Source organism: Mesoplodon mirus (genome assembly GCF_964341445.2).
Source record: "Mesoplodon mirus genome assembly, chromosome: 12".
In the NCBI taxonomy this organism is placed as follows: Eukaryota; Metazoa; Chordata; class Mammalia; order Artiodactyla; family Ziphiidae; genus Mesoplodon; species Mesoplodon mirus.
Genome location: NC_138988.1, coordinates 56597370 through 56622051, shown reverse-complemented (window position 1 = coordinate 56622051; position 24682 = coordinate 56597370). Strand labels below are relative to the sequence as shown.

At 40.1% G+C, this 24682-nt stretch overlaps 1 protein-coding gene across 5 annotated transcripts in view; it reads left to right on the top strand.

Annotated features, from left to right (window-relative positions):
• Window positions 1-24682, top strand: part of CMC1 (C-X9-C motif containing 1) — a 124488-nt gene that overhangs the window by 28891 nt on the left and 70915 nt on the right. The window contains exon 1 of one of the 5 annotated variants that reach the window (XM_082639271.1): window positions 23950-24122. The exons of 2 other annotated variants lie outside the window; for them this stretch is intronic. In XM_082639271.1, the coding sequence (XP_082495397.1) occupies window positions 24104-24122 (19 nt within the window). In that variant the 5' untranslated portion in view covers window positions 23950-24103. Of the gene's footprint in view, window positions 1-23949; window positions 24123-24682 lie in introns of those variants that run through there. 2 more of the 5 variants (XM_082639272.1, XM_082639275.1) reach the window with 2 other exon arrangements.

The window sequence follows — 24682 nt, the reverse complement described above, 5'->3', positions numbered from 1 at the left end:
AGGTAAAGAGAGAGAAAAAAACAGTTATATAGATACATGAGGTATTTAAGTGGAAATGCATGGAAAGGGAAAGATCCCTGCAGGCTGGTGATGATGGTTACTTTGTGGGGAAGGGAATGAAGGTGGAAGGCAGAGGACAGGGGAGACTTTTACTTTTTTAGAAAATATGCTTCTGCACAGTTTCAATGGTCATAATGAACCCGTACTAACCTTATGATTGAAAGCCTAATTTAAAAAGTTAATCCAAGGTTGGCCTACATGGTTGGTGATGAAACATCCTGAATTTCACACCTAAACCATGGCCTATTTCCAGTATCACTTTTATTTAGAAGATGGAAGCCTTTTTTATCTAAGAGATTGGCATGAAGTTCATGCACTGAGTCAGCAGAGGACAGCTTCCATTCATGAGGAATGAAGGAAATAGGAACACACAATTACTCTTCTGTAAGCATTAGGGAAAATGCCCCAAAAGGGACACATTGCATTTTATTATCATTATTGGTTTGTAACTCTTCAGGCAAAGGGTGTTGAGCTAAATAATCTAGACCAAATCTTAGGCAAGAATTTGTTGATCCATACCAAATTACATAGCGAAAACTGGAAGAGACTGTACTAATTGTACAATCACTTTTTTATTATTAACATAGGCACAAAGGGATAAGTGTATAAACTGATGCTATTACTGTCGCACTCCTTTGTGCCCAAACAAAAGAAAAGAAAAAGATTTTACAAACAGTGTCTGTTTGATGGTATCAAACATGGTAGGAAGAGCCTCTTCCTTCAGTCATTTCCTGTTTGTCAGTTTTCTATCTAGATGTCAGGTTTAAATTTGGAACACGCAAGAAGCAGTGAATTTATCTCAAGCGAAGGAAGAAAAAAGGGAAGAACAAAACCGGATTACCCATCAAAAAACAAAATATAATTTAATATGCAAAGTAATGTTCCTTCTCCTAGTGATAAAAACTATCGGGGAGGTGATTTGCACAATACCAGTGAGAGTTATGAACAAATATGGCTCTAATGGCTTATGAATTGTTAGCCTGTGATTTGAAGACTGATTTAGTAACTACTGACATTGAAAGACATTAAATTAAAGTGATGATGAAAAGTGATGGATTCCAATATCGGGATAAGTCAAAAGTGAAATACCAAGGGCAAAATTAATGCAAGAACCTCCAAAGAGAATGATTCAAAATGAAAGAATATTCTAACAGAAAACAAGAAGTACAATAGCACTGATTAAATCATAATTGGTATAAGGATTCACTGATACTAAAATGAAGTTCCTTCTTAGCTAATATTTGGAGAAAAGGAAGAAAGGGATGCCCTATTAAACCCTACTAATGACTGACCCAGAGAGCAGTGCAGCGCTAAGAAAATTCTCTTGGTGCGTGTGTGTTTACTACATCTGGATCTCCCAGGACAATGCCAATTTACTTAGTTTTAATTGTGATATAATTGACACAGTAAAAATGCACAAACCTTAATTGTATAGCACAATTAATTTCACATATGTATCCAGCCATGTAGCCATCACCCAGACCAAGCTTTGCAATATTCGGTCACCTTAGAAGATTTCCTTATGACATTTTCCAGTCAGTTCCTCTTCCCCTAGAGGTAGCCAGCCTCTCCTGCAACTCCTATCATCATAGCTTAATTCATATGTTCTTGAGCTTAATATAAACAGTCATACAATATGTAGTCTTTTGTGTCTGGCTTCTTTCATTGTTGAATGATATTTGCATTGTTTCAATTTTGAGATCATAATGATTGAAGCTACTGCGAGCATTCTTTAGAAGGGTCCATATATTTTCATATGTTTTATATGTCATCAAGTTCCTGTTGATCATAAGACCTGTGAATTAAACAGAAGTGTTTCTCAAACTAAAATGGTGAGACAGAGATTGGATTACCATAACAGACGGTCCCCTCCAAAAAGAGAAGGAACAGAAGGTACAGAGCAGTCATAGGTCTGTAGCAAGTCTGAAATCCACCAGGCTCATGCCACCTCCCCTTGATTGAGGCCCAATTCTCACCCTGCAACTGGGTTATTCTTGGCTCTTGGCTTTGACCTTTGGTCTCTTGGCTCCTCCTTCTGAATCATGATTTCTCTTCCATAAAAAAAGTCTGTGTTTGCAGCAAGGTAGCTTTCTTAGCCTGCTTCCTGCACATAGAAATTAATTTTTTATACTATCTCTGTCCTTTTCATTCCAAGCTGTTTTGATTCCCTTGCCAATTTTGTGGTTTTCTTGTATCAATTTATAATATCCTCAATAAACAAAGCCGCACCCACATTTCTTTCATAGACAAGTCCTTCCATATCTGGGCCACATGTATGGATGCTATGGGACAAAACCCTTAAAATTCTTAAAAGCCTTATTGTTACTGAGAGAGTTTATAAAAGTCTGCCTGTAAATCTTTCTGAGATCCTAACAAAGTATCTTACAACTGCATATTTGAGATATTTACCTTAAAGCCATGTTCCAGTAATAGCTCTGGGTTTGGTCTTGCCATTTATTATTTTGAAAATCTTTTACTGGGAGACACTGGGGATGGAAAACAGTTTTATTTTTAAGCCCAATGAATCCTGAATATATTGTAATTCCTCTAAATTTGACTGAAAAAGTTAACAGTTCCTTCCTTATTTCATCCCCCTTTCTTCTTGTAAGTTATTGAAATCAGTAGAAGAAGCCAGTTGGCACTTTCTGCATTCTGCCTGGAAATCTCCACAGTCAAGCCCATGAGTATTTCAAGTACCCATTCTATTTTCCAAGTCTCCACAGGCAACAAAATTGCCAAACTGTGTGCGGCTACATAACAAGGATTCCTGCTTCCCCATCTTCAAATAACACTTCCCTCACTGTCATATGAGTCCTCATCAATGGCCTCTTGAGGCGTTTGAATTTACAATATTCTTGAAGCGCTACCAGCATCCACCCACTGCCCGTGCCAAAGCCACTGTCACATATTTAAGATTTGGGTTATGGAGCACCCTCTTTCCAGGTACCATTTACACCAAAATGTAATGGCTTCAACAATAGCCATGTAATTATACTCATTGTTTTGTGGGTTAGGCATCAGGCAGGGATCTCCAGAGTGATTCTTCTGCTCCCTGTGACACTGACTGAGGTCACTTAGTGGTATTCAGCTGTGGCATGTGGGTTGGTTTGGAGGGTCCAAGACAACCTCGCTGCATGTCTGAAGCACTCTGGTGGGATGGCTGGAAGTCTGGGCTTAACTGCAGTGCCCACACATGGCTTCTCTAGCATGATGGTCTCAGGATATCAAACTCTGAGAAAGCACATCAGCAGTCCCAGAGAGTGTGTTCCATGGGACCAAAGCAGAAGATACTGACCTAATCTTGGAAGTCACACAATATGCCACTTCTACCACATTCTAATAGCTCTGAGTAAGTCACAGGTCCTGGGAGGGAGCCAAGAGGTGTGGTTCACTGCAGGATCATCTTTGGAGACTTGATAGCATATATGGAACAAAAGTAGGATGTCACTTGAAGACTAAGAAGAATCATTGTAATGCCACTGTTCCTTATCCAACTAGCAAATAAGCATGCTCTACTTTTTAGCTATTATGAATCTTCTCTGTGTAGTCTTAAGTACATTGTTTAACATTTCTGTATTTTATTTGCCTTATTTGTTATACTTTGTAAATTTGTTGTGATGATTTAATTGAGATCATAAAGTGCTTAGCTGAGGGTCTAGCTCATAGTAAATATTAGGCATAATAATATAAATATTTAATATTTTTAGTCCCTGTTCCTATAATAATCCTATTGCAAAGGAATTATTTGTAACAACTAATAAAGAAAAAAACAAACACACACAGAGAAAGTACTATGATCTGTTAACTGAAATGATTTTATTTTATTGTTGACCTTAGATATCTATAAAACTTACTTCTAAATGCCAAGCAGAAAACTTGGAAGGGCATTCACACATGTCAATACTGACATACTCCTAAATCTCTTTGTGGCTCTGGTATGTCTCAAGATGATTCTGGAGCATGTCCCCAAAGCCAGGAATGATGAGGAGATTATTGTCATCCACAAGACCCTCTCTGGCTTAGACTACTCCAAAGAATGGGGGAGGTCACCTGCTTCACATCCCAGGGAATCATTCTGTTTCAGAACCAACTCTGAATTCAAGAGAAACTTCAGTTATTTTATTTTTTGCCCCAAATTAGAGGGCATATAGACAATAAGGCTGGCCAATGTATGGCTCTAATGAGCACATGTGGAGCTGGTCAAAACATTCAAAATCTTAAACCTTAAGATCTGAGGTTTCCCACATCCCAAACTCCCCTCTCTTTCAACCCACTTGTGTTTCCTCTCTGTTAGGTCTGCAGATGGGCAAGCAGTAAGGTTGGAATATGCCCCTGAGGGCATAGCACTCTCCTTCTTTGGAAGGCATGCCCAAAGAAGATGAAGCTTACTTTTCTGGAATCTCATTTACAAAAACAAGTCTCCGGCCTTGGTCACATCTCACTTTCTTCTTTTCTACCAATTTTCTCCCAAATGTTACTGTTGGAAGGTTGCCAAATCATCAGTGATGCTGCCAGGGCTAAGCTTTCTCAGGTGTTGTCTCAGGTTAACTCAGGCCTTCCAGAAGGTCAAAATAAGTCTGAGAACAAAAGTGTTCTAAATCTAAATGGGGCCATGGTGATAAATGATGGCCATTCTGATTCACTCAGTGGAAAGTACATTAGTATAGAGCTGGGACTTTATTAAGGAAGAGGAACTAAATATGAATTGACCATCCCACTTGCAGTGATGCAACATGGTATGATACTATTCGACTGGTTAGAAATATTGGAATATTATGCTACTTTGTCCAAAACAAACCAGTGTTATTTGCTTTTTAACTCATTTTCCTGCTACCCAAGACCCTAATGGTTTGACATTTCCTTGCTTGCTGTTACAAACAAACCAAGAAAGAAGAAGCAATTTGGAGCTGTGTATTTAAAACTGGAGGCACTTAAAGAACAAGGTTGCTGCTCTGAGGTCTGCAGTTTTGTCTGAATGTCCACATAGAACAGGCCTGGGAGCTGGTTTCACCCACACTTTGGAAGAAAGAAGACAGCATATGAGATGGAAGAGACATCTTCTGAATGAGGAAAGTAAATGTGTGTTCATTTTCAGTACTTGGGTTCCAGCCTAAAGAAGGCTATTAGGATATTAATGATCAATTGTACCACTTAAGTGTAGGGCAAAAGCTAATATTGCTCTAGTACTGAGGGTGTATTATCTCTCATAATGGGTTAAAATTTGAACATATATTTACTTCCAAAAAGAAGGGAGTTACAGATAAACTTCTGTCCCTTAGTCCCTCTTCTCAGTCATGATATTTACACATCAAAACTAATGAGTCACAGAGATAGAAAAATCAAGACCCCAAAGAGATGGGGAACTAGACTCTAAATTAACAGATCTCATCATTAGGGTCAGAGAGCAGTGGCAAAATCGACTATTATAATTATAATCATAGTTATTGTTATTGTTTTGAGTTACCAGAGGGCTTAGAAGGCTCAATTTCAGAGGACACGTTTAAACTTTCTGGTTTTGTCTTACTGAAGTTACAACCATTGTTAAATCTGATAAAGAGTTCTGTTCCCTTTTCTAATTCCATGAAAGACTAATTCATGTATAAAAAGCCTCTACTTCATTCACTCCTTTGTAAAGGAAGAGATGCATCAATCTACTCAGGAAACAAATCTTGTTACACATGGGAAATCAATTGTTTTATGAAATAAAATTAAAAGTGTAAATGCGGTTAACATTTTAAAGATATGGCAATTGAAATTATGCCTTGAACTCATTTGACCAAGTATTTTTTTTCTGTTTTTTGAAATCACACCTGTATTGACGTGCACTCTCTTCCTCTATCTGGTAAGCACAAGGTGTGGGAACTTGTGCAATAGATAATTAATCTCTATTGTTATCTATAGTTTCATAGTTAACACTGTCTTAGCAGAAGTGTGAAAACACATTCACACCTTTGAAAATGGATGATTAATCAAATGACAATATGAATGTCAGACAAAATTACAGAAATGACTGCAAGGCAGAGCTATTTTTATGATTACAACATTCTATTTCATTTTTAAGGGTAGACTGTTCAGTATAATCTGTGCTCCTCAAACATCTAAGCAGATTCTCAACTTTTTAATTGCATAACTCCTCAAAAAAGAAGAAAATGTCAGATCCTTCCCTAATTAATCATTTTTTCCAGTTTTATGAATAAATAATTGACATATATCACTGTATAAGTTCAAGGCATACAGCAGAATGGTTTGATTTACATATATTGTGATTACCACAATAGGCTCATTTAGCATCCATCCATATAGATACAATAAAAGAAAAGAAAGGAAAAAAAATTCTCCTTGTGATGTGAATTCTTAGGATTTACTCTCTAAACAGTTTTCCTATATGTCATACAGCTGTGTAGCTATAGTCATCGTGTTATACATTACATCCCTAGTACTTATTCATATTGTAACTGGAGGTTTGCTCCTTTTGACTACCTTCCTCCAATTCTCTTTCCTCTCACCCTCCACCTATGATAACCACAAGTCTTATTCCTTTTTCTATAATTTTGTGGTCTTGGTTTTTTTTAGATTCCTCATATAAGTGAGATCATACAGTACTTGTCTTTCTCTGAGTTATTTCACTTAGCATGATGCCTTCAGGGTCCATCCATGTTGTTGTGAATGGTAAGATTTCTTCATTTTTTATGGCTGAATAATATTACATTGCAAGCATATGCCACAACTTCTTTTTTTTTGAAGAAAAAAATGTTTATTAAGACCAATGTGCAGCGTGTGGCAAACACAAAGTTGATCCCTGTCTACTGTCATTTTACAGCCTAGAGGGGCGGATAAGATACAAAATATGTCCCAGAGATGTTTAAACTTAAGACATATCATTATATAGTTATCAGTGGAGTTTGTATCTTTCTTTTATTTTTTTAACATCTTTATTGGAGTATAATTGCTTTACAATGGTGTGTTAGTTTCTGCTTTAAAACAAAGTGAATCAGTTATACGTATACATATGTTCCCATATCTCTTCTGTCTTGCATCTCCCTCCCTCCCACCCTCCCTATCCCACCCCTTTAGGTGGTCACAAACCACCAAGCTGATCTCCCTGTGCTATGCGGCTGCTTCCCACTGTCTATCTATTTTACGTTTGGTAGCATTTATATGACCATGTCACTCTCTCACTTTGTCACAGCTTACCCTTTCCCCTCCCCATATCCTCAAGTCCATTCTCTAGTAGGCCTGTGTCTTTATTCCCATCTTACCCCTAGGTTCTTCATGACCTTTTTTTTTCCCCTTAGATTCCATATATAAGTGCTAGCATACAGTATTTGTTTTTCTCTTTCTGACTTACTTCACTCTGTATGACAGACTCTAGGTCCATCCACCTCACTACAAATATCTCAATTTCGTTTCTTTTTATGGCTGAGTAATATTCCATTGTATGCCACAACTTCTTTATCTGTTCATCCATCGATGAACACTTGGGTTGCTTCCATGTCTTGGCTATTGTAAATAATGCTGCTATGAACATGGGGATGCGGATATCTTTTTGATTTAGTGCTTTCTTTTCTTTTGGTTATATTCCCAAAGTGGAATTGCTGGATCATATGGTAGTTCTATTTTTAATTTTTAACAACCAATGGATCAAAGAAGAATTAAAGGAGAAATTAAAAATCTCTGACATAAATGAAAATGGAAACACAACATACCAGAACTTGTAGGATGCAGCAAAAGAAGTTCTAAGAGGGAAGTCCACAGCAATAAACACTTACATTAAGAAGCAAGAAATATCCCTGACAAACAACCTAACACTGTGCCTTAAGGAGCTAAAAAAAAGAAGAGTCCAAAGTTAGCATAAGAAAGGAAATGATAAAGATTAGAGCAGAAATAAATGAAATAGAGAACAGAAAAACAATAGAAAAGGTTAACCAAACTAAGAGTTGGTTCTTTGAAAAGATGGACAAAATTGACAATTAACTTAGCTAGACTAACCAAGGGAAAAAGAGAAAGAACCCAAATCAGTCAAATTATAAAGGAAAAAGGAGACATTACAATGGATACCATAGAAATTCAAAGGATCATAAGAGGCTATTATGATCAACTGTATGCTAACAAACAAGACAACCTAAAAGAAATGAAAAATTCTTAGAAACATACAACTTACCAAGACTGAATCTGGAAGAAATAGAAAATCTGAATAGACCAATTACTAGGAGATTGAACTGGTAATCAAAAATCTCCCAACAAAGAAAAGCCCAGGACCAGATGGCTTCACTGGTGAATTTTACCAAACATCTAAAGAAGAATTAATACCAATCCTTTTCAAGGACTGAAAAAATGAAAGAGGAGGGAACACTCCCAAACTCATTTTACAAGACTAACATTATTCTGATACCAAAACTAGAAACAAATACTACTAGAAAAGAAAGCTACAGGACAATGTTCCTGATTAGCAAAGACACAAAAATTCTCAGTAAAATGCTAGCAAACAAAATTCAGCAGCACATTAAAAAGTTCATTTACCATGATCAAGTGGGATTTATCCTTGCAATGCATGGATTATTCAACATATACAAATCAATCACTGGGATACATCACATTAACAGAATGAAAGAAAAGAATCCTATAATCATCTCAATAGATGCAGGAAAAGCATTTGACAAAATTCAACATCCATTCAAGATAAAAAACTGTTAAGAAATTAGACATAGAAGGAACATATCTCAACATCATAAAGGCCGTATATGACAGGCCCACAACTGATATCATACTCAATGGTGAAACGTTGAAACCTCTTCCTCTAAAATCAGGAACAAGACAAGGGTGCTCACTCTCCCCACTCCTATTCAACATAGTAGTAGAAGTCCTAGCTAGAGCAGTCAGGCAAGAAAGAGAAATAAAAGGTATCAGAATTGGAAAGGAAGAAGTGAAGTTGTCTTTATTTGCAGATGACATGATATTATATATAGAAATTCTAACAACTCAACCAAAAAACTGTTAGATCAGATCAATGAATTTAGTAAAGTTGCTGTATACAAAATTAACATGCAAAAATCAGTAGCATTTTTATACACTAACAACAAATTTTCTGAAAGCGAAATAAAGACATCAATCCCATTTACAACAGCATCAAAAGCAATAAAAAACTTAGGAATAAACTCAACCAAGGAAGTGAAAGATCTCTACTCTGAAAACTACAAGACATTGATGAGAGAAATTGAAGACACAAATAAATGGAAAGGTATCCTGTGTTCATGGATTGGAAGAATTAATATTGTTAAAATGTCAACACTACCAAAAGCCATCTATAGATTCAGTCCAATCCCTATCAAGATTCCAAAGGCAATTTTTTAAAGAAGTAGAAAAAACACTCCTAAAATTTATATGCAACCACAAAAGACCCCAAATAGACAAAGAAATCCTGAGAAAGAAGAGCAGAGCAGGAGGCATCACACTTGCTGATTTCAAGCTGTCCTATGAAGTTAATAGTCTTTGAAACAGTATGGTACTGGCATAAAAACAGACAAATAGACCAATGGGACAGAATCGAGAGTTCAGAAATAAACCGGAGCATATACAGTCAACTAATATTTGACAAGGGACCCAAGAATACTCAAAGGAGAAAAGATAATCTTTTCAGTGAATGATACTGGGGATAATTGAAAAGTCCATGTAAAAGAATAAAACTAGATCCATATCTTACACCACTCACAAAAATTAGCTCGAAATGGATTAAAGACTTGAATGTAAGACCTGAAACCATAAAATTCCTAGAAGAAAACATAAGAATAAAGCCCCTTGACATAGGTCTTAGCTATAATTTTTGGATATGACACCTAAAGCACAATCAACAAAATCAAAAAGAAGTGCGACTACATCAAAGTAAAAAGCTTCTGTACAGCAAAAGAAACTATCAATAAAGTGAAAAGACAACCTATGGAATGGGAAAAAATATTTGCAAACCATGTATCTGATAAAGGGTTGATATCCAAAATATATAAAGATGCATACAACTCAATAGCAAAAAAACCAAATGACCCAGTTTAAAATATGGGCAAAGAACCTGAACAGCTATTTCTCCAAAGAAGATACACAGAAGGTCATCAGGTACATGAAAAGATGTTTTACATCACTAGTCATTAGAGAAAAACAAATTAAAACCATAATGAGATATTACCTCATACCTATAAGAATGGCCATCATCAAAAAGACAAGTGATAACAAATGCTGATGTGAACGTGGAGAAAACCTAGTGCACTGTTGGTGGGAATGTAAATTGGTACAGCCAATTTGGAAAACAGTATGGAGGATCCTCAAAAAATTAAAAGTAGAGCTACCATAAGCATTTTTAAATACATGAGGTTAAAAAGGGAAAGAGGTATAGTTCAGGATCATAAACAGGGAAGAGTCAAGAAAAGAGAATCATATTTGAGTGAATAGTCAGTTATTTTTTTCCTCTGGACTTTGTCATTTCCATTTAAAATGCAGACTAATCTGAATAGGCAATTAAACATCTAGTCTATCACAGCAAGTCCTTTTTTGATAGATGCATAAAAACCAAATTGAGAGATAAGCTTCGTCTTCATTGTTTTGTTAATTTTCTAAGCGTATCTGTGTGTTCTCTTTAAGAAATAATGATTGGGAAAAGGCAGTGATACTTTAGGAGGAATGTAGATCTAATAATTGGAGGTTTAAGACCAGTATTCCATGTTCATTGTAGTAAACTCTTCAGATAAAAATATTTATCTATATTTATATTTTAAAGCCAAAGTGCATATTTGTGACACTATCACAAATATGTGATTTGTTGCCTCATAGTGTGGTATTTGAAAGACGTGTTAACCCTCCTGTAATGCCTTGAAATCCAGCTACATAGCTGATTCATTACCCCACCCCAAATTAGCCCAGCGCTTTATACTCAGTATACATCCTTTTCTACAGAATCAGTGCTAAACAGTAAATGATGAGACAAGCAGGGCTGAATAAGGCAGCCTTCCTGTGCACATACAGCCCAGTCCCCATAAGGCCTCACTACTTCTCGAGATCATGATGATCATTAAAAACTTACTTGTAGACGTAAGCCTCTTGAGGGCCACAAGCACTGTTTTATTCACCACTGAATCAACACCTATGTCAATGCCCAGCATATTAATGAGAGATTCAACAGTGGACATAGCTATTCAACAGACATGAGAGAATTTACACAGTCAAATAAATCCTGACCTTTAACACTGGTTACTTTAGCCAACATAGGCTTATAGTACTGTTGCTGAAAACAGGAATGCCTCAACATAAAACATTACACAAACCAGGTTTAATGATCCCAGGTATGCCTGTCAGGAAAGCTGGGTTCTAGACTGGACTTTTTTCCATTGGGCAATCATTTAAGATCTACTGATCCTTCTCCTTGAAGTTCTATAGCTTCTTTCCATTGCTTTGCTTCAATGAATACAGTGGCCAGATTGATCTGTGGACCATGAACAGAGACTGAGATGCCTCACTTTTACAATGAGGGACTTCAGTGGGCAACATAGTTCTCCATTTGTAAATAATTCAGTGATCTTATTTCTCTTTCCATTTTTAAAAATTTCAATTTGAGTCCTTGACTATGTTATCAAAATGGCAAGAAAAGTTGATACATCTTATCAATTCTTTTGCTACTAGTTGGGGTAAAAAGTTTGGTGTTTAAGAGAAAGTGGATGGTAAAATGAAACTAAAGCTTTTAGATTACTGTGGATTTCATGAAAATTAGGCTATGTTATTCTCTTTTAAAACAAGTAACTATCAATGTCATATCTATAAGAAACTTGATTAAATATGAGGTGAAAAATTGTATCTTGGAATTCTCTGATTTTCATCCGTATGTCACATTAGTATGTTTCTGTGTTTTTTAAAAATACCCACATGTTCAATAAATGATTAAATTCATTTTTTAAAGCATGTAAATAAGACAATTAAGAATTAAAAGTACAAAAACCTGTTAAAAGAGAGGAGAATAACAGATGTATCAGGGACCTGGGATGAGTTAATTTATGAAACTTAGCAATTAAAATACTGCAAGTTTCCTGGTAGCTAAGACATGATGGGAAACTCACTGGATAACTTAGTTCTGAGTCTAATAAAAGAATACCTACAGATTTGTTCTTTCCTAGACAGACTCTTTTTCCATTCCCATCAAGGCATAGACAACATTTAACAAAAACATTACACAAATTTCACTATATTTTGTATCTTCTGGGTCATTGCCACAGTATTAAGTTATAGAGCTTCAGGTGAATTAGAAGTTTGTGTCACAGGACTCATTATATCTTGTGATCCCTGAGACACTGCCCAAGAAATCACTGCAAGTTTATTTGCTTCTGTTGATTAAACAGATTAAAATTATAATATCCAATCATTAATAGTTGTCAATGAGCAAACATTCACTAGTAGAATGTACCAAAGTAAAAAACATTTTCTAAAGTGACCTGCAGTAAATATGTCTTTTGACCTTTCCCATCTAATAAATCTGGTGATGGTACTGGACTACCTATTATACTTTTTACTTAAAATATTTTATAATAAAAATAAACCTAAAGTGATGAAAATACAAACATTGAAGCCTCTATTTCTTTTTATGATCTTTGTATGAATGAAGAAAAAACTTGGGAAAATTACGTGTTCTCAATGTTCGGATTATAAGGGGAGTGTCAAAAGGTGCTTATTGGGTAGAACACTAGTGCTACTTTGAATTTGTGGAATCAAAGTGGGTCTCTAAAGAAGGGGTTTATAATCATAAGGAGGTGTCCTGGACAGAATACGAAGTATCTCAGAAAGGTTTTAGGGCTCTGTTGCACCCTTTCTTTAAAGAGTAACTGCCTTTCTGAAACTTCCTATAAATGGAATGAACTGGGGCTCCAGAGGGATGGAGATAAGGGGGAAGGAGTGGGATTATAAACTCAGATCAGGCCAGAGGTAGGCCTGGTAATTTGGAAATTAGCCTGTGGAAAATCTGGGGTCATTAAAGGGCTTGCAGGAAACAATGACATGATGAGATAGAAAATGGTTTTACAAGGCATCAAGTAGTTGAGGTGCACAGAATGAATGGGAGAGAAGAAAACCTGCAGGTCTGAAGCAGTTGGGAGGCTACAGAAATAGTCTGGCTAGGAAGGGGTATGGGTCTGCACAGATACACTGACTGTGAGGAAAGAAAGATGCATGGTTTTACAGGAAGTTACACAACATAGTTTGGATTTAGGGAGTGAAATACAGAATTTCCCATTCAAAGATTATTCATATGTTAAGTACTGGCTGAGCTCTGACAACATTGATTGAAATAGGGATGACAGAAGGTAAGTCTTTTCTAATGTGCTGAGTTTGAGGTTATCAGTAAGACATCAGAACTATTCAGTAGAGAGCTGGGGATGCAAGCCTGTAACTTGAGAAATTAGAACTCAAGTAACATTTGGGAACCCTCCACATAGAATGCAACAGTTGCATCCCTGAGAATGGATCACTTTTCTAAGAGAAAGGCCACAGAGAAGGCCGGAGCTCTCAAAATTGAACGTAATGGGAAAGCCAAAAATTTTAAAATGGAAGAGGGTTAGTCAAAGAACAAAAAAAAAGAGCAGAATTCATGGGAGAAGTAGGTGGGTATAGTATCAATCTTATTGAGATAAAAGGTTTTCTAAAAGGACAGATGGGGGTAGGCAACAGCACTGGATGTCTCAGAGGAGCTGAGAATGCTTCTGCACCCATTTATGGAAGCAGCACCTTTAATGATTTCCTACTTCTCTCATCCCTTGACAGTAAACGTCCTCTTAGGGAATGTGATTCTATTCTGCGTAGTGGAAAATGTACCTCCCCCAAGGGGCAGAGCTACTCCTTCTCCCCTCCGATAGCCTTTCTAGAACACCAGGTGTCTGATTGGGTACTCATGTGTTTCAAGTCTTCTCAGGACCAATACAAGAGCAACTCGCTCTCTTGACCAGAAAATGTGATCGCTTATGGCCATTTCTATTTCCTAAGGGTAAGCTCATTGATTCCTAAGGTATTTCTGGGATTCACAGATTGCAAAAGTACTACTATAGGACATCTAACATTTATTGACTACCAATTGCATGTCATACATTGGCTAGCATTTCCAACATTGTTTCTTTATTTAATATTGACAATATTGCACACTGGATATTATTGGGAATTATTGTTCCCAATTTTTTGGAGTGGCCTCCCAAGGTGGTTTTATTTGCCTTGTAGTGGAAGGGAATTTCTCTATACTTTCGAAACTGAGAAAATGGGCCCCTCTTGGACCAAGAGATCAAAGAATCAAAATCAGAAAAGCGTCAGCACTAGAGAATAATGCTTATCAGGCCATACATCGCCCATTGTTCTTGTTTGTTACCAATAATAATTTGAAATTACAAATTATAGGGAATTTCATCTAGTTGTGATAAAATTGAGCTTCTTATATAATACCATAATTTCTGTGAGTAAAGAATTTTTTGCTGTCAATTTCTTTGTCCCAGTTAAAACTTTTCATTTTAAATTTGACATAGTGGCTTAGCTGTTATCTCTTGTATCTGGTTTAGAGAAGTTGACAGTTTCTTCTTTGTTTTTAACCTATTCAGTTTATGGGAGAAATATACTATCATTTATACTTAAACCCAACCTACAAAGCAAAACCAATCTACAAATTCAGGAAGGTGTTTTTCACCCTGAAAGTAAACAGGGCATGCAATTTTTCATGGTTAATACTTTTTATAATTGGGATACTATATACTTCCAGTATAATTAACTAAGAGTTGGGTTATTCATACCTTCTGAAAATCCAGCTTATGTTGCCCTCTTAATGGTAAATTGAAGAGGCTGTCATTAGCAATATTTCACAGGTAGCCCTTTTTGCGTTACCTATCCAGAGGTTGAGTCAGTTGAAAAATGAAAAGACTATGACAGTAACAGCAGTCACAGAAATGGGCAGAGAGATGGACAGGATGAATAGCCTAGAAATAAATCCTAGATAAGGTAGAGCTGAAAAGGAAAAGAGAGGTTATTCAGTAACTACTTCTGGGAAAATAGTGTTAGGAAAGTGGGTTTGTTATTTGGAAAAAGCAGTCAAGTTAGATACTCAATTCCTACTGTAATAAGAAGAAATAAAGAGGAAGAAAAGAAATAGATGTAAAATAGAAATCTATTTTTTAACCAACAGAAAACAGAAGAAACATAGAGGAGAGAATGAGTTATCTCTCGCTAAGAATTAAATAATGGGATAAACAACACAGAAAAATACTCCATATGTAAGTCTGTCAAATTACTTTAAGTAAAAGGAAAACAACAATTACAATAAATAAATGCCACAAACAGGATAGAAAAAGGCTTTATATAGAAAGATAATATATAAATCAGTAAGGAAAATAGTGACAGCCTAATTTTAAATGGGAAAGAATATGCACAATTCATAGGAGGACAATGAAAGCATGCAAAATATTTATCACTGCTAATGAGACTCAATAAGCTTTAACAACATGCCTGTTTGTATCAATTTAGCCAATATATTTAAATGACTTTACCTATTGTTGACAATTTATCCACAGTAATTGGCACAGTAATTCCACTTCTAGGAATTATCCTTCAGAGATAAACAGAGCTAGAGATGAAAACTTTATTTTTAGAATATTTATCTCAGTGTTAATTTTAAACGAAAAATGAGAAACAACCTAAAACTTCAACACTAAACAGTGAAATAAAGTGTGGTATGTAGACTCAGGTCACAATAGGAAAAGAGCAGGCAAATGGTGGGCTGGGGACAGTAGTCTGTTCTTTTGTGCTTGGATTTTTATGTATTTCCAATGGCGTTTTGCATAGTTAGAGAGTTTTTTTTTTTTTTTTTTTTTTTCGGTACGCAGGCCTCTCACTGTTGTGGCCTCTCCCATTGCGGAGCACAGGCTCCGGACGCACAGGCTCAGCAGCCATGGCTCACGGGCCCAGCCGCTCCGCGGCATGTGGGATCTTCCCAGACCGGGGCACAAACCCGTGTCCCCTGCATCGGCAGGCGGACTCTCAAGCACTGCGCCACCAGGGAAGCCCAGTTAGAGAGAATTTGATGGTTGTGGAAAGGGTGGCAGACATTCACACAGCAGCAGAGAGGTTAAGAATGTAAACTCTGGGTCGGATTTCCATGGGTTCCCATTCAGTTCTGCTGCTTTATGATCTTATTCTGTGGGCAGTGAGGGAACCATTGCAGGTGTTTGTATTTATTAGGACAACCAACTTGAATTAGCTTAAACAAAAAGTGGTAAGCAATCAGCAAGTGCTCTTGTAGCCTAGATCATGTACAAGTGGATTGTCTTGGAGTACAATCCCAGGAGCAGGAGTGAGAGGGAAGAATGAAGCAGGGGAGGAGGGAAGGATAATATGTGGACCCATGTGACAGGTCACTGGGGCTGGATACCACGGGGCCTTCGAGGTGTCAGGTGTCGTATAAGGTGTGCTTCAGAACTGTCTGCCCAGGGAATAGAAAGCAGGACATATTTATCCCCTGGATCCCACCCACCCTTGATCAAGGTGGGCCCCTGGGCACTAACTCCCTCTGCAAGTTGTTGTGTGTGTGACAGCTGAGAGAGCCCATGGATGCTCCACTCCAAGGTGTCAGGGGAGCGAGTGAGACACACGAGGTGCCACCAGGTTGCGCCTGACGATGGTTGAAACCTACAAAGCGCTGGTGGCCACAGCAGGAGCTGGGGCTGAGAGGGTGTACGAGACGTGTCCCATACACAAGTCTTTGTGTCTCAAAGAAGAGCGAAGACCCAGAAAGGCAGGAATAGAGCTGAACCTCAGTGAAAATAACCAGAGGTTCCAGTTCATCTGGATTTTCTCAGTCTCAAATGTCTGTATCTCTTTGGCTGAAAAGAGGCATCACCTTTTCTCTACATGATAGAAAACTTGTCTCTTAATGGCTTCTACATTTTGCATCTTACAATTTCATCCTTAGGAAATAAACTGATGTAATTAGACCCGTATCTAATATGTCCCAAGGCAAAGCTTCATTGACTTATTTAAGGTCAGGCATCTTAAAGAGAGGTGTCATGTCAGGACATGAGGACACTGGTATTCAAGTATAAGCATTTATATAAAGTCCTCGGTATTCAAATTAATTTCTCCCTCCTCCAGGCTACCCCATCACCTTCTCTCATGTTGGGCTGTAATTATTTGTTGATGTGTTTGTCTCTCTCCCTCTAGACTCTGAGTTCCTTGAGGATAGGGGCTTCATCTTTTTTCTCTTTGTTTCCCCAGGACTAGCATGGTGCATGGTACATAGTAGGTTCTCCAGTTTGGGGGAGAAATAGGTAATGAATTCAGCAAGTTTGTCCTTGTCAGGTTAACAATGCAGAGCTATTTGGTGTACATCACTGAAGTTCTCACTGCTTATTCCCTCTAAATAAGCAAAAGATCCTTGAGATGTTTTCAGTGCAGCTAACTAGGATGTCACTGATATTTCAGACTCAGTGTACAACAAAAAGCACTACTGTTGTTTGTTTGTCAAGTTTGTCAGCTCCTGTAAAAAAGTTTCCAAAGATCATGGCATCTGCAGGAGACCAACGTAAGAGATCTCCAGTGTAAGTCATGTTGTATATTATCATGATCTTTATTATTATCGTATTTTTTAGGAATAAGCGTCTCTGACCCCAGAGAAAATTGTGGTCTCTCTCATAGGAGGCCACCCCAAAAATGATACACAGTAAAAATAAAACGTAAAATACAGAAAGCCTTCTGCAGAGGTGAGAGGTGATTTTTTCACACTTTTCTTTTCTCACCTGATAAGTGATAGGGCACACTGTTAAATCTCCTTTGAAGGGTGTTTCTCGTAATCTTGATTTAAACATATTGTTACCTAGATTTCAGTCCTGAAGGCAAAGTAGCTCTGAACTACTCTATCAAAAAAATAAGAACAAAACAAAAAAAACTGAATATAGTGCAATAATAGTTCAAAAGATCCATTTTCTAAAAGTAGAAGATACTCATCACAGTAACAATAGCTAGAATTCAGGAACAGCCTGCTTTGTGGCAGAAAGCACCAGTAAGGTTTGATATAGGTCATCTAACGCTCACATCAGTCATGCAGGGATAGTCTTATTGAGAAAACTGAGGCTCAGGTGGAGAATGACGTATCAAATGGAAATTAGACGTAGGAGAGGAGATGGGTAGGTCCATTCAACATGTGAATGAGTCTCTCAGCTTTCAAGTTGAACAAAAGCCAGAGATGAAAGACAACACACTGTATTATTACATTTATTAAAGTTCAAAAGCAGGCAAAACTAATAAATCCTCATAGAAGTCAAGAGAGTAGTTACTTTTGTGGGGTGGGGTTTGGATACGATGGGGTATCAGGGAGCCTTCTAGATGATGAGAAATGTTTTATATCTTGACATGGATGGTGGTTCAAAAGTATGGACATATGTTAAAAACTCATTCAGCTGCACAAATATTTGTGCCCTTTTCCGTATATAAGTTATATCTCAATTAAAAAGTTAAAAAGAAGGGGAAATGGAATTAGAATTCAGCTCTGTTTAGTTCCAAAGGCCCTCTCCTTCCACTACATACTCTTTCTGCAATGTTTCAAATGTTTATGTTCAACACAGAATCTGACCCATTTTCCTGGGATAGTTCACAGAATAGTCTCACAGATACTTTAATAAACAATTACAAATAAGTTTATATAGCAGAAGTTGCAGAGTACAGGAATGATTATGAAAGGATGATATAGTAGCAGGGACTAGTTTATAAAGAGTTTTGTGAGCTCGTTAAAGGAAATGGTTTTATTTGTACAGGGAACCACTGAAGGATTTGATATGACAAGTTTTATGATCATATTTGATTTTGAGGGTGAAATGGATTAGAGAGGATGGATGGGTGGGTGGAGGAAAGGCCTGGGAACAGAAAGCGAGGTAGAAGGCTGTTGTCATCATCTCTGCAAATGTGATCTTGGACTAAGAGTGATGACAGTGTGGTTGTAGAAGAAATACAGATCGGTTGAGTGGAAGTTGTGATCAGTTGGATGTGGGCAATGAGGGGCGGACAGGAGCTCTGAAGTGGCTCAGAGGGCTGATCCCGAGTGAAAGGGGTCCTGTTTAACCACCAGGGAAACAGGAACAAAGTATATTCCTCTGGGGAGAGGCTAACACTAGGCAGGTTGTCAGGGCTGCAGCCAAGTAATTTGGGATTCAGAGAAGAGCTGTTATGGGCTGAATTGTGTCCCCACCAAATTAATATGTTGAATTCCTGAGCCCCAGTACCTCAGAATGTGACTTTACTTGGAGATATGGTCTTTCAAGAGGTAATTAAGTTAAAGTAAGTTCATTAGGTTGGGCCCTAATCCAATACGACCGGTCTCCTGATGAGAAAAGGAAATCTGGACACAGACTTACATTGAGGGAAGACCATGTGAAGACACAGGGAGATGACGGCATCTACAGCCAGGAAGAGAGGCCTCAGCAGATGCCAGCCCTGCCAGCACCTTGATATTGGGCTTCTAGCCTCCAGCTGTTTAAGCCACCCAGCCTGTGGTACTTTGTAATGACAGCCCTAGTGAACTAGTACAAGTGCCAACCTGGACTTCAGGCCATTCAAATCGGAGAGGGCACAGGCCGTGGTGTTCTGGGAGCTAAATCACAGCTCAGAAAGCGGACAGGGCCACCAGCGACCCTCGGATAGAGATCTTCTAACCAAGAACTAGTTCCAAAGTCTGTCTACTGGTAGGAACAGGGCTTCTAATATTCTTCCAAATTTAATTCTCAATGGCTCCAAGATCGGGCAGAGCAGAGCTATGGGTGGATTAAAAAGTATGGTCTTTCATGGAAACAACCTAAGTGTCCATCAACAGATGAATAGATAATGAAGATGTGGTACATATATACAATGGAATACCACTCAGCCATAAAAAAGAAGGAAATAATGCCATTTGCAGCAACATAGATGAAACTAGAGATTGTCATACTAAATGAAGTAAGTCAGAAAGAGAAAGACAAATACCGTATGATACCACTTATATGTAGGATCTAAAATATGACACAAATGAACCTATCTGCAAAACAGAAACAGAATCACGGACATAGAGAACAGACTGGTGGTTGCCAAGGGGGGAGTGTGTTGGGGGAGGGATGGAGTAGGAGTTTGGGGTTAGCAGATGTATGCTACTATATATGGAATGGATAAACAACAAGGTCCTACTGATAGCACAGAGAACTGTATTCAGTATCCTGTGATAAACCATAATGGAGAAGAATATTAAAAAAGAATGTATAACTGAATCACTTTGCTGTACAGCAGAAATTAAAACAATGTTGTAAATCAACTGTACTTCAATTAAAGAAAAAACCACACACACAAAAAGGTATCATCTGATTCAGAAGCAAGCCAGGGCTGACTAACCATTTCAATTTCAAAAAAATAACTGGATTTCAACTTAGAGCAAAAAGGAGTGCTAGATCCAGTCAGAATTGACTTGATAAACAAGATATTTGTTTGTACTTGCACATTCCTTGGCTATTAGACTAAAAAATAAATATATATGTATACATATATATATGCACATACACAGACGTTTAGTCTACACACCTCACAGAGCATGCCATGGTTCAGCCGCTGTCCTCGCTCCCTTGTGTCCTGCATCTTCTCCCTGACTTCCCCTTGGTCTCAGCATTGCTCCCCAGTAATGAGGGTCAAGGGCAGATTGACCCTCAGGAATAAATCACCATGACTTTCTCATTGGTCTGTACACATTTGTCAAGGAATGGAATCACCTGGAAATCCTTCTTGACTCCTTTTCTACTAAGTACAGTTAGGAAGTATAGATTCTCCCTTTGCAATTACTCTCACACTCACCCTTTCTTTGTACATTTCACACACCTCAGTTCAGGTTATCATCTGATTCTGCCTCAACGACTGCAATAGCCTCCTTACTGTTGTGCTCAACTCCTAGCTCTCTCTGCACCCCCGAAATCTGTCCTACAGAAAAATCTTTGAAAAACATCACTTTGACCACAATGCCATTTTTCTACTTGTTAGCGTTCAGCTGCTTATAGCAACACATTCAAATCCTCTGCAACCTAATGTTTAAGGCTTTGGGAATCTGGGTTTTCTAATATTTTCAGTCTTATTTATAACTATCCTCGCTTCCCCACGTTCATCAATATGGTTTCGGGCATCGCCCACCCCCGAGCCACAGTGCAGCCTTGAGCTCCCCCTGCACTCCTGCTCGTGTGTGTCCTTCCCTCTCTTCCCTCCCTCCTTTTCCATGCCCTTTCAAGAACAGCTCGAACCCCGGACACTTTTGCTCATTCTTCTCCTAGCATGACAAGCCTTCTCTGCCTACCCGTGCCACCCATCTTTCAAGGCCACCCTTAATTTCTCCTCATCTTTGACGTCTTTTCTAACCGTCCTGGCACTCAATCTTCTGTGACAGCAACTGTGAGGCCGTTAGGGTCTGGATGCCTGAATCCCAGGATTGTGGCTGGATAACAATCGCTGCTCATTCCGAGGACTACGGACCCTCCTCCCTCTTCTGCTCCTATGGCGGTGAGCGCCCCCAAGTTGTCTATTCATAGTGTGATCCCTTAGGAAATTTCTTCTGTTTTGAATTGCCAATTGCCTTTTTATGATTTAACTTTAAAAAAATGACTTCTCTTTCCCATGCAGATTGTAAAGACTGCCCCCACACGACCTAGTTTCATATGAGGGAGGAGAGGAATGCACTATCGTGTACCAGGCAGTGATGTGCTGCTTTTGCCAGTGCTCCTAGTGTGATGGTCTAGCAGTCTGTTGCAGGAAGAGCTTCAAGACCCAAGAAAGGAGTCTGCCTGGAGTCAGCAACAGAGACATCAATGGTTTAATGGATGAGAGAGCTTACGTGTCTGAAGCAAGGTCCGGGACCAACATCCCACCGTGTGTGGCAGACGGCGGGCAGGACATGGTGGCAGTCTTTGCTCCCGGGGGCAGGTGGAGATGTCAAGTTGGCTTATCGATTATCATGGAAAGTAGCAGAGGGGCACATCCCACACCACCCCTTTGATAAGTCACTATCTGGGGCCTGGGGCAAGTACATAGGAAGGTCAGTCATGTGAGTAGCGTGTAGGTGAGGCAGGCACTGGCTGGGCAGGGGATGTACAGAGAGCAAGAGAACAGCCATTCTGAGTGGCCTGACCATACACTGATTTATGGGGCACACAAAACCCGTGATTTTACAGATATTCTTGCTTAGGATAAGGCTAAAGTAGAGAGTATTCATTTACGTTTTTTTTTTTTTTTTAAGTGAGTTGATTTAAATAAAAAAACATTAAATAATAATGGTTCAAGTGATACTCGGTGATGGCAAAAACTGTGGAAGTGGTCCTTGAATGACTGAAAGAGTATTAGATGGTATTACATTTATTTCTCACAACAACCTTGCAAATTAGAAACTAAAGTCAAGAGAAACGTTGGGACTTAGCCAATCTAGAAAGCTAACGGGTCATGAAGCAGGATTCAGGTGGAGGCATTTAGGTCTCTGATGCTCTCCAAGGATTCGCCTTTACCATGACACCCGTTTGTATAAGGAAGATTTCGTTTAACTACTTAAGTGTGTCTGACTTGTGTTTTTATACCTCACCTCATCTCCTCAAAAAGAGTTACTTTCTACATTAAATTCTTCACCTCCAGAATGAATTTGGTGTGCTTCTAAACACATTTATAAACATACCCAGTTTCTTGCCTGGCTGAGTGAAACATTAATTCTCCAGCTTGGCACCTCATCCTACAGCTGTAATAAGGGCCGTTATGCCCAAATAGGCCCTTAAACGGAAGACCTGCTGAGCAGAGACCCACTTTCCCAGCCCTGCTCCACCTCATCAGCTTCTCTGCCAACTGACCAGGCGGAAGCAGCAGCAGGGGAGGAGGGCCTGCATGTAGGTGGGGAGGGGATCGTTTTGAAAGCCTTAAATCCCTCACAGGGAAGAAGCAGCTGCTCCTTGTTTTTCTAACATCTGTCCCATCTGTCCCCATCCGCACCTCACCCTTCACCTCACCCTTCGGGGGCTGGAGCTAGCTACACGTAGATACGACAAGGGAGCCTTTCTGAAGGCTGGTTGGTGAGTGGGTATGAGCATCATTGCTACTCAGAAAGTTTCTTCTACTGAGAAGGGGACAGTTGGGGTTCTTGAGGACGATGGCTATCACCTTCCTTCATTTTTTTCTCACAAACATGCAGCTTTAATTGCCAGAGTGGGGATTTGTAGCATCACCCAAGTCGGACTGTGCGCCCTGAGGGTATCATTTCACGAGACAGAGGTACCCCTAACGCCCACTTCCTAATTGTAACCTCAGGGGGAGGCACAGGCTTCCGATCCGGGGTGGGGGAGTGGAATCAGGATGGTACACACAGTACAAGGATGCTGCACCGCCTTTAAGTGCCGCTCGCCGCATTTAGCAGCGTGCTGCCCATCCCCGGGTTCCCTGCCAACACTGTGCGCCTCGGGACTTAAGGACCTTATTTTTATCCAGTTATTTCACCCTAGTATTCAGAACCGTGGCTGGAACCCGGCAGGCATGAAATAGACACTTATGAATGAATTAACGTTAACCAAGAAAAAACAAAGGAGCAGTCTGTTTCCTTTGGTTCGAAGGCGGGAGTGCAGGGAGAGGCTTGGACTTGAACCGAATCGCCCGGGGACGCGCATCCCCCGGGCACGCCACTTACAGGATGGGCCAGCAGGCGCTCCCTTTGGCCCCCGGCGCGCCTGCGCGGTCCAGGCGGCCCCCACCCCACCCCGGGTGCGCAGGGACACCCCCTCCCCGGTCCTTCCCTCCAACAAGTCCTCCCACTCGGGTCACGGGGTTGAGCGCGGGGCTAGGAGTGCGCAGGCGCAGTGGGCGGCGGAAGTCGCGACCAGGAAGTCAGAGGGGCAGGGGCCGCCCCGCTTTGCGTAGGGCCCCGCGCTCCTCCTCCTGCTCCCGCGTGCCGCCCACCCCATCTCACGTGGGGCCCAGCCCCGCCCCACTGTGCGGGCAGCCACGCGGCTGCAACCGCCCGCGCGCGGACATGGCCCTCGACCCCACAGGTACGGGGCGGGAGGCGGGGGTTGCGGAGCCTCGGGGGCGTGCGGCGGGCGTGGGGCAGGGGGCGGGCTGGAGGTGGCGCGGCGCTGAGGCCGCCCCGCCCCCCAGCGTCCCCGGCGCCCGGCCCGCCGGCCCTCGGCGCGAGGGTTCGGGGATGGCCGTCCGACTGTGGCTTGCGGACGTTTTCCCACCCTAGCGCCTGCCTCCTTGTCATCATGCTCTTTGCACAGTTTGGGGCACAGGCTCCTTTAAATATCTGTGGTCCGACTTGAACACACCGGTCAGGGGGAAGGCCCGTTTCTCTGGAAAGTGTCTCCGGACTCCCGGTCCCGTCCCCTTGACTTAGGCGCGCCCTCCTGGTGCTGCGCGGCGTCAGTGCCCGCCTCCGACGCCGTCCTCAGGGGTCCCCTGCGGTACCGGGCGCGGAGGATGCTCGCAGAGTTGCGGGTCTGGGGGGAGTGCTGATTGGCTTTAGGACATTCCCTTCGTTTTATGGTTGTGAAAACTCAAGGCGGTGGGAGGAGGAATGGCTTCCAACCTTTGGAGAGCCAGCAGTGAAACA